The 11,991-nt window shown below is 41.5% G+C and overlaps 1 protein-coding gene across 1 annotated transcript in view; it reads left to right on the top strand.

Annotated features, from left to right (window-relative positions):
• The first annotated feature begins 538 nt into the window (after window positions 1-538).
• Window positions 539-11,991, top strand: part of Lcch3 (Ligand-gated chloride channel homolog 3) — a 286,494-nt gene continuing 275,041 nt past the window's right edge. Inside the window, exon 1 of the mRNA XM_068229793.1 lies at window positions 539-627. Coding sequence (XP_068085894.1) covers window positions 539-627 — 89 coding nt within the window. The remainder of the gene's footprint in view (window positions 628-11,991) is intronic.

Genomic DNA, 11,991 nt, shown 5'->3' with positions numbered 1-11,991 from the left:
TCCTGCTGCCATGCTCCTGAGAAGCGTTGATCCCACCATGACGCATGCGTCGCTTCTCCTGATTTCCTCCCCCTCTCTTGCCTACAGTGTATCCCCCCCACCCTCCGGAGATGCGAATATCCCTCCCCCCTTCTACCACCCAGTGCCAAAATCCAGGCCGTTGAAGCTGTATCTCCACCACCGGAGACTTAGTCTGCCGTCGTATTAACAATACATTACAAAACAAAACAAAAAATCAACCCGTACATTCACATTCTTACGACTTCGCGGCCAGGAAACTTAATTTCCACAGTGTACCAATTGTTATTATAATATTGAAATAGAATAACTATTATTGTTAACAATAATATACTCTAATGTGATCTATAATTGTTTATAGGTTTGTAAGTTTTTTTTTTAAAGGATTTAAAATATTTTAAGAGACGTCTATAAATGTCTCGCCCAATGTATTCGCAAGGTGAAGAGGTTTCGGTGTATTTATGCCAAGTGACGTAGCTGAAATACCGGAATACCGGAAGCTAATCGAATTTATTTGATAATGGTGACAGCAAAATCTGAAGAGCGATTGATATTATGGTTTTCAATAGTGCTTCTGTTCTTCAATTCCCGATCTCACGGCAGCGTTGGGTAAGTTTTAATATTAATAAATTAATAACTAATTAAATATTTACGTGTATTTGAGTAGTTTTAATCTTTTATGTTTCGAAGATATCATCTACTTTTCTTTTTCATTGAAGGAAATAGGTTTTTTGGATCGTGTTCAAATTATGAAATGACTTAAATATAGATATCGTCCTTCCATGAATGATGACTAAATTACCGTTGCTACGACATCTGTGATTAAACATAGTATCTGAGCTAGTATGCATGTTGACTGGTCCTAACCTACCTACAGTCTCACTTGAAATGTAAGCCATAGAGATGTTTCTGCCGATTTCGAATTAAAATATCCCAATATGCAGTGGATAGAAATTATTGTCAGTTTCTTCTTGAGGAGAAAATGCTTATAGTGACAATCTTCACTTAATAAATAATGATAAGTTTGTCTTGTCAATAATACTAGAAAACACTTTCTATATATCACTTAATCGTACAAGGTTCGAGAAAAGATCATTCTATTCTTCAGTAAAGTAATGTTTCACAAATTCTAATGACTTGATAAAATTTATAAAATAACTAGACGTTAAATTATTATCAAAACCTTACTTAAACAAGCAAAATACAGTTATTATATAACGTCTGTCATCTTCAAAGATCTTAAACTGATAAAATGGTCCACTCATATAAGACTATACACTTGTTCTTCTAGGTCTATGAATGTATAACAGCTGTGGCAAGCAATGTATTGCAAATAACGGGACAGTGGTAAAGTTTTGACTTAACTCTTATTGGAAGTGTGTTCTAAAACTTGATAGTGATAAGCCATAGACCGAGCTCGATAGCTACAGTCTCTTAAGTGCGCCCAGTATCCAGTATTCGGGAGAAAGTGGGTTCGAACCCCACTGTCGGCACCACTGAAGATGGTTTTTCGTGGTTTCTCATTTTCACACCAGGCAAATGCTGGGGCTGTACCTTAAGGCCACGGACGCTTCCTCCCCACTCCCAGGCCTTTCCCATCCCATCGTCACCATAAGACGTATCTGTGTCGGTGTGACGTAAAACAAATTGTAAAAAAAAAAGTCATGGATTCATTATATTTTTTTTCATTTTTCTGTTTTTAACATATGACTTTGCCAATTTAAGTTTACGATCTTTGACGATCAGAAAAAATAAACGTTATGTAACAGCTGTATTGCTCTTTTTTAAGTAATGGTTTGATAATTTAACATATAATCATTTTATAATTTTTGTCAAGTCATTGGAATTTGTTAAATGTTCCGAATCCTTGGCTGAATGGTCAGCGTTCAGGCTTTCGGTTCAGAGGGTCTGGGGTTCGATTCTTGGACGCGTCGGGGATTTTAAACGATACTGATTTATTCTTCTAGGTCAGGTACTGGCTGTTTGTCCCAACACTCCCCTCTTCATATGCAGACGACATATTACACTACCAAGTGCCACAGAAACACGTAATAGGAAAGGGCATCCGGCCGTAAATCAGGGCCAAATCCACATTTATGTGACATATTTCGCACACGCGACTCCAAGTGTGAGAAAAGTGACAGAAGATTTGAAACGGACCACTATGTCATTAATATGGTCAAGGTTATAGGTTGAGATGATGCTTATGTTACTGAAATACCAAGCACCAGTTCTACATTCGTTGTCCAGTTTACTCGCTTCCAAGACACCCAGCTGCATCATTCTGTTCCCCATCCAGATCCCACTTAGCTTGGGAGTGGAGTGGTGTGTAGCGTCGTAGTCTCCAGCGAGTAAGACATAGTTTGAGGGCTCTACATTCGCAGCGTGCCAGTCCGATCTTCCTTAGTGACCTCTTGTTGTCTTCGATTCCGATGGTATTAGGTTTTAAAAGGCTTAAGGAATATCATATCTAGAGCCCGGAATATAATGCAGTAATAGGTTAGAATCCAAACTTACTGAAGCAAGTAATAAGTATAGTCTAACCAGCAAAAAAGTTATGCTATGAGTTTTGCATAAATTTATGGGCTCGGCCCATCAGAACCCCCTACAATTTATGTTACTCTCACTACATTACAGAATAGCAGCCCAGATGACAGCTGCTAATAACCAAAATAGTTTGCATTCTAACCTATTGCTGGATAAAATTCCTGGCTCTAATCATATCCTTCTTCATCGCATTTCCCTTCCTTTTGCCACTATCTTATTTTTTTTCAGTTTTCTTCTTGGTAAAGAGAGGGCCGTTATCTTGTTGAGTGGCTCAGACTGTAGAACCATTTGGTCTAATGGCGCGGGAAATACTTCTATTCGGACGCTCCTAATGGAAAGATATTTCGTAGGAAAACTCAAATTTTGTCTCTAAAAACTGCTGTAAGGTTCTTCTTCCCATTTAATCCAACAAGCAACTTCGAACATCTGTGGTTAGAAACATTATATACGCTACAACGTTTGGTCGCAACGTTAAAAATGACAGAGAAGACTTCGAGAAAAACAAAGAAAGTTCGTACTCGTACTGTTTTCCCTCCACTACACGGAAAAGCATAGAGACGTGGATATGGTTTTGGACTTAGAAGACAAGAGAGAGAGTAGTAGATTCCTTGGTTGTCCCCCCTTTTAGTAGACTCTAAAGACATGCAGGGGGTACAGATAACGCTTTGACACCATCCACAGGGGACATGAAGAAGGCTGTATTCTGCCCGAAAGCAGGTCCGAACCTCTGCAAAGGTGTGTCTGAGCCGGAGTTCACGTACGGTAGGGTGGCCAGTTCGTTTTCGCTCCTCCATTCACTTACACCCCACCAACAGCGCGCGGCAACCCATCCAAATATTGACCATGCCCAATGTTGCTTAACTTCCCAAATCTCACGGGATCCTGTGTTTCAACACGGCTACGGCCGTGTTCCAATAAATCGGAAGAAAAACGAATGTTTCCACAAAATAATGGTAAGTCTCATGCATTATGAGAAAATGAGAAAAAACATGCTAGTCTTAGTAAGTATATTATTATTATTATTATTATTATTATTATTATTATTATTATTATTATTATTATTATTATTATTATTATTATTATTATTATTATTATTATTTACAATGAGACCTGCTAGGAACCACGTGTCAATTTCAATTCCTCCTTTCTTCTTGTTTCCTCTTCCGTTCTTTTCCAGTATTCCTCCATCATTGCTCTATGTTTTATTTTTCTCTCTTCAGACCACTTTGGGCCGGATTTCCTTTTCATTCTTGAAACTTCCTTTTAAAAAATCTCTCTTTCTATATGGTTTCCTTTTCTCTTATTTTCTTTCTCTCTAAATCTTTCTTCACCACGTGTATTCAGCTCGTTGTCGACTTTTTCTCCCAAAGGAACGTGAACATCTGTTTTGTCAATCTATCATCATCAGTTCTATGTTAGATATGTCCAAAAATAGCAATTTCATTTTTCTTATTGTTTTTATTATATTTCTGTGTTCTGACGTTATTATTATTATTATTATTATTATTATTATTATTAGACAGCCCCGTGGTGTAGAGGAAGAGTGACTGTGTCTTACTCCACTGCCCTGGGTTCGTTTTCCGGCCAGGTCAAGGATTTTTATTCTGGATTGAGGAATGGAACGAGGTTTCACTTAATACGAGATTGTCTCAAGCTTTTAGTTTTTTTAATGCTATTTGTTCGGGGCGTCGGCCTAGAAAGCTCTTTTGCCCATACTTGCACCATATGTGAGGAACCTGCGTGTATTTCTAATTGGCAGAAGTGTAAAGTGTTGAATGTGAGGAAAGGAACTTTAAGGACGACACAAACACCCAGTCCCCAGGCCAGGGATATTAATAATTTACAATTAAAAACCCCTGACTCGGCCGGGAATCGAACCCTGGGCCGCCGGGTGACAGACGGACGATTTTCCCCTATACCGCGGGGCCGGACAATCTCTTAGTTACAGCAAGAAAGCGCACAGTGCGAAGATGACGCTACTGACCTAGTGCAGATAGACGACCAGTAGTCACAGGGCGAGTTGGCCGTGCGGTTAGGAACGCGCGGCTGTGAGTTTGCATCCGGGATATAGTGGATTCAAATCCCACTGTCGGCACCCCTGAAGATGGTGTTCCGTGGTTTCCCATTTTCTTACCAGGCAAATGCTGGGTCTGTACCTTAATTAAGGCCACGGGCGCTTCCTTCCAACTCTTAGCATTTTCCTATCCCATCGTCGCCATAAGACCTATCTGTGTCGGTGCGATGTAAAGTCACTAGCCAAAAAAAAAAAGATCACTGATTACCATGATTACAATTGTTCTGCGAAATTGGTCACGCTAATACTCCAGATATCAAGACCCCAAGCCCAAAAACATATCATGTTAATTGCGTTATCAGGCCTACTTCCTGTGTATTTCCAAAGAGACGAATAAATAAATAAATAAATAAATAAATAAATGAATAAATAAATAAATAAATAAATAAATAAATAAATAAATACCGTAAATAAAACATAAAAAAATAAAAAGCAAAGAAAGGGTGGTTACTTAACCTACGTAGTATACAACCATCAAGTGTTGGGATGGCCAAGAAACGTCGTCGCACATCCTCAGACAAAATCAAAATGAAGATCAGGCTTTCCAATGAAGTGTTTGATGTGCAATGCAGCGTGACGATGAGTACCTTCGACGATGGCTTCACCACTGCACAAACTGTAACATCCTCAATATTGCGATCAAACGTCATGGCTAGAGCTCGGAGTAAAGAATACAAACTATTGAAGAGAAAAACAAGTATACACTAGCCCGGACAACGGTTATGCTATGAGGCTTGCATGAATATTAGGGGTACACCTATTAAAAACCCCAGAATTCATGCTACTCTTGCTACGCTGCGGAGGATCAGGCCACACGACATTTGCTAACAAACAAATTAATTTGCATTCTGACCTATTACTGCCTAAAAAATCCCGACTCTAGTCATAGCATAAACTGCAACTCCTTGAAGTTACTTGTTTGATCAAATGCAGAATTTTACATGGAAAATAACCCTACAGCCGTTTTCAACCACCATATTTTGTTACTTTCATTGATCTATCTGTCCGATCCATTGACCTGAAAACACGTACTCCTGCTTCCTCTTCATAATTATTTCCTTCTTCCTTTCACAGATCATCATCTTCTCTTCCTAATCCTACTCTTCACCTCTCAATTGAAGGCGATATGTTGGTTTCTTCTTGAAATTTATATACTGTATATATTTTAGTAGTATATCTAGAATTTGTTATTCATGTATTTTTAATGTGCTCTTTGAATTATATAGATGATATATTATTATTATTATTATTATTATTATTATTATTATTATTATTATTATTATTATTATTATTATTATTGCTTTCACAATATGAAAGTGCCTGAGGCATGAACGATGCTAGTAATACCATTCCTCATGCAACTGCTCCCTTCTAAATGGTGTGAAAATGTTGTTCATAGGGTCGGTTGGTGTATGGATTTCAGTGGGCTTGGCAGGCTGATATGTAATAGCAACTTCTGACTCAGTGAGGAAAGCAACGGGAAACTGCCTCACTCATTTCCCTACCACACCTCTTCAGTGATGTGTAGGCCATCTATGACAGCTAGTGGTAGATCTGTTGAGGATGCAACCAGTCTTCGAGCTGAGGATTGAACATACATTTGAGCTTCGATACCAATGTTCATGCAGTTCGAACACAGATGCTTCCCTCGTGAGCGTAAGTTTGTAAGCTCAATCCTAAGTTAATCGGGTGGGCAATTCATGGTGCTCAAATACGCCAGCCTTCTGCAGGTAGATTTACTAGCACATAAAAGAACCACCTGCGGAACAAAATTCGATAACCATCAAAGATAATTAATTACCGGACGTGTGCTATTGGTTTAACGTTGCACTAACACATTAAATGTGTTTGGCGACGCAAGGAGAGGAAAGGGGCAGGATTGGGAACGAAGTGGCCTTGGGGTCTTAATTAAGGTATCAAACCAAATCCATTGCACAAGAGCCCCGAAGGGCCTTGGCCTATCAAGCGACCGCTGCTCATCCCGAAGGCCTGCAGGCCATTTCGCCGTCAGATAGCTCCCCAATTGTAATCACGTAGGCTGAGTGGATCTCAAACTAGCGCTCAGATCCAGGTAAAAATCCTTCACCTGGCCGCGAATCTAACACGTGGCCTCCAGGTAAGAGGCAGGTACGCTACCCCTACACTGGGGGCCGTATTAATTAACATACAGCCCCAGTATTATCCTGGTATGGAAATGGGAAACCACGGACGAATATCTTCAGGGCTGTCGATGGTGGAATTTGAACCCACTGTCTCCCGAATGCAAGGCCAGAGCTACGTGACCCTAACCGCACGCCCAACTCGTTCGGTATTATTGAATTATTATTATTGTTATTATTTATTATTATTATTATTATTACTATTATTATTATTATTATTATTATTATGATTATTATTATTATTATCGTCATCGTCATCATCCGGCCGGATGCCTGTCACACTCCTCTGAGGCAATGATCAATGATTGACAGATAACATGAAATGAAATAATATTGGAGAGTGCTGCTCGAATGAAAGACCTCAAGTAAAACGGGATTACCGGAAGAAAAACCTGTTCCACCTCCGTTTTGTCCAGCACAAATCTGACATTGAGTGACCAGGATTTGAACCACGGAATCCAGCGGTGAGAGGCCAGCGCCTGGCCCTTTGACCCATTGAAACTTTTTTTTTTTTTTGCTAGGGGCTTTACGTCGTACGTCGTACGTCGACACAGATAGGTCTTATGGCGGCTGTGGGATAGGAAAGTACTAGAAGTTGGAAGGAAGCTGCCGTGGCCTTAATTAAGGTACATCCCCAGCATTTGCCTGGTGTGAAAATGGGAAACCACGGAAAACCATTTTCAGGGCTGCCGATAGTGGGATTCGAACCTACTATCTCCCGGATGCAAGCTCACAGCCGCGCGCCTATACCCGCACGGCCAACTCGCCCGGTATATTGAAACTTTTGACATACTTGCCACAAGCCCTGAATATCCTCATAACCATATGAAGAAATCTTTTGGCAACTTAGTAAAGTTTCCCTAGCGCACTATACTGTCTAATCCTGTCTAATTCACCCGTGTTTGCGTCCAACACGGGACCGAAGATCTTTTACAAAAAATTTCTCTTTAAAACGAAGAGTTTATGAAAGAAGTGCTTTCGGATACTGCACTTCCTACAGTCATATAGTACAACGGGCTGTATCAGAGTTTTGTAGAGGCGAATCTTGAAGGGTTTCGAGGGACGTTCGGTATTTCTTTGGGTTAAGCTGTAGAAAGGACGGTTTTCTGCCTGGATCCTGGCCTTCATTTTCGCTTCGCATGAGGAGTCCTCAGTGAAAAGTGCTCCCGTGCATTTGAATTCGTAGGCTCTCCTATAGAACCGATCTCCCACGCGCAGTGACTGTAGATGTTGAGCAACTTGACCTTGCCCTCCAGTCACAACTGTGTTCACCCCAGAAATTTTCAGCAGTCGGGTGGCAGGGATGCGTAGCCGGGCGGGGAATACTACGTAAAATATTATAAAAGTTCAATTTATTTCCCTCAGGGCAATAATAATAATAATAATAATAATAATAATAATAATAATAATAATAATAATAATAATAATAATAATAATGTCAAAAAGGTAGCCATTAACTGCAAAATTGGTCAATTTTAGTGTTATTATAACGAGCAAGATGCAACAGAGTATTTTGAACTTCTAGTGTTCTAGTGCTCGTTTGTAATAATGTAAAACTGAGCCTTACCACTTGGTTGCTGTGGAGTGCTATACAGGTTTGTGACATCAGGCAGAATCGAGTGCTCGCATGCGATTTTACGCTAATCCAGAAACCGCTCACGCACTACGCGGATAGCAAAGTTAAAAACATTTAAACTGCGATGTCATTGATGCAATTATGCCTCCAATAATGAATACGTATCGTTTTAATAGACAGTTTTACAGTATTTACATTGACTCAAATTTGTATTAATATTATGTGAATTCCACATATCTAGGTTACGTTAGCCGGACGGTCTGTAAAATCAACAGGAAACAGCACCCATTAAAAAGGTCCTATTGCATCCGAGAGATAGTGGGTTCGAACCCCACTGTCGGCGGCCTGAGGATGGTTTTCCGTGGTTTCCCAATTTCACACCAAGCAAATTCTGGCTCGGGCTGTACCTTAATAAAGGCCACGGTGGATTCCTTCCCGCTCCTAGGCATTTCCTATCGCATTGCTTCCATAACACGTATCTGTGGTGTCGGTGCGATGTAAAGCAAATTGTTATAATAATAATAATAATAATAATAAAGTCCTAGAGAGAACACTGCACAACCCGTTAATCCATGTTATCTTCGTTTATTACAAGTCCCCACGAACCTACTACGCTGGCGTAACAGGGGGAGAGGTGATCCATCCATCCATCCATCCATCCATCCATCCATCCATCCATCCATCCATCCATCCATCCATCCATCCATCCATCCATCCATCCATCCATCCATCCATCCATCCATCCATCCATCCATCCATCCATCCATCCATCCATCCATCCATCCATCCATCCATCCATCCATCCATCCATCCATCCATCCATCCATCCATCCATCCATCCATCCATCCATCCATCCATCCATCCATCCATCCATCCATCCATCCATCCATCCATCCATCCATCCATCCATCCATCCATCCATCCATCCATCCATCCATCCATCCATCCATCCATCCATCCATCCATCCATCCATCCATCCATCCATCCATCCATCCATCCATCCATCCATCCATCCATCCATCCATCCATCCATCCATCCATCCATCCATCCATCCATCCATCCATCCATCCATCCATCCATCCATCCATCCATCCATCCATCCATCCATCCATCCATCCATCCATCCATCCATCCATCCATCCATCCATCCATCCATCCATCCATCCATCCATCCATCCATCCATCCATCCATCCATCCATCCATCCATCCATCCATCCATCCATCCATCCATCCATCCATCCATCCATCCATCCATCCATCCATCCATCCATCCATCCATCCATCCATCCATCCATCCATCCATCCATCCATCCATCCATCCATCCATCCATCCATCCATCCATCCATCCATCCATCCATCCATCCATCCATCCATCCATCCATCCATCCATCCATCCATCCATCCATCCATCCATCCATCCATCCATCCATCCATCCATCCATCCATCCATCCATCCATCCATCCATCCATCCATCCATCCATCCATCCATCCATCCATCCATCCATCCATCCATCCATCCATCCATCCATCCATCCATCCATCCATCCATCCATCCATCCATCCATCCATCCATCCATCCATCCATCCATCCATCCATCCATCCATCCATCCATCCATCCATCCATCCATCCATCCATCCATCCATCCATCCATCCATCCATCCATCCATCCATCCATCCATCCATCCATCCATCCATCCATCCATCCATCCATCCATCCATCCATCCATCCATCCATCCATCCATCCATCCATCCATCCATCCATCCATCCATCCATCCATCCATCCATCCATCCATCCATCCATCCATCCATCCATCCATCCATCCATCCATCCATCCATCCATCCATCCATCCATCCATCCATCCATCCATCCATCCATCCATCCATCCATCCATCCATCCATCCATCCATCCATCCATCCATCCATCCATCCATCCATCCATCCATCCATCCATCCATCCATCCATCCATCCATCCATCCATCCATCCATCCATCCATCCATCCATCCATCCATCCATCCATCCATCCATCCATCCATCCATCCATCCATCCATCCATCCATCCATCCATCCATCCATCCATCCATCCATCCATCCATCCATCCATCCATCCATCCATCCATCCATCCATCCATCCATCCATCCATCCATCCATCCATCCATCCATCCATCCATCCATCCATCCATCCATCCATCCATCCATCCATCCATCCATCCATCCATCCATCCATCCATCCATCCATCCATCCATCCATCCATCCATCCATCCATCCATCCATCCATCCATCCATCCATCCATCCATCCATCCATCCATCCGTGGAGGATTTGGGGTTTTCAATTTGTCATTTCATTTCGTATCATTAGGGGCCGATGACCTAGATGATAGGCCCCTTTAATCAATCAATCAATATTACGTGTCCGAATCTGCTGGCGGCCATCTCCAGTACTCTGGTTATTTATATCAACTCCTCCTCAGAGCTCGTGAGTAAATAGAAATATTCTTTGGAGGCTAAGCGCATCAGGTTCTTAACAATCTGCCGGGGTGAATGGCTCAAACGGTTGATGCACTGGCCCTCTGATCCTAACATGGCAGGTCCGATCCTGGCTCAGTTCGGTGGTATTTGAAGGGGTTCAAATAAGCCAGCCTCGTGTCAGTAGATTTACTGGCACGTAAAAGAACTCCAGTGGGATTAATTTCCGGCATCTAGGCATCTCAGAAATAACATAAAAGTAGTTAGTGGAACGTAAAGGAATAACATTATGTTATTATTATTATTATTATTATTATTATTATTATTATTATTATTATTATTATTATTATTATTATTAGACTCTAGTTCCCTCTGTAGATTAGTAGTAGCGTGACGGCCTCTGAATCTCTACATCACGTGTTCAGACCCGGTAAAGACAGTAGGATTTCCGAAGAGCGGAAAAATGTCCACTCGACACTTAATGTAGTACGGTGTCGGCATGTTTGCACTCTGGGCAAGTTTGGTCTTTATCCGAAAAAGTCAAAACTCAGCCGTAGGTTGCCCAATAGAGATCCGATCTGGTAGAGTGAAAGGGAACGTCGAAATTGAACAAAGACAGCCTAAATTGCATCAAATTAAAATGCCCTTACACGATAAGTGAAGGCCCCATAATATTACACTCATGATCATAAGTTAAGGATAATTGCAGATTGTGGTGCCACACAACGTGGCACTACACAAAACTGGCGCTAATAGCATAGGCACATAGTGAACACAAACGAAACATATCTGTAAGTCCACGATATTGGTGATAAGTTGAGAAAATCGTCCCTAAGCACATGTGCTACAAAACGCCACTGTTTGCTGCGCATGTATCCCGACATCAATATGGGATATGATCACTAGGGCCCGGATGTTTATGCATCAATAGGTTAGAATGCAAACTTACTGAAGCGAGTAACAAGTAGAGTCTACCTGCAAGACGGTATTATGGGCTGAACCCTTAATGTTTATGCAAACCTCATGACATTACCGTCTTGCAGGTAGACTCTACTTGTTACTCGCTTCAGTAAGTTTGCATTCTAACCTATTACTGCATAAACATCCGGGCCTTAATGATCACCATGCACACGTACA

Source organism: Anabrus simplex, chromosome 12, assembly GCF_040414725.1.
Source record: "Anabrus simplex isolate iqAnaSimp1 chromosome 12, ASM4041472v1, whole genome shotgun sequence".
Classification (NCBI taxonomy): domain Eukaryota; kingdom Metazoa; phylum Arthropoda; class Insecta; order Orthoptera; family Tettigoniidae; genus Anabrus; species Anabrus simplex.
The sequence above is the reverse complement of the archived record's forward strand: the minus strand, read 5'-3'. Positions and strand labels throughout refer to the sequence as shown.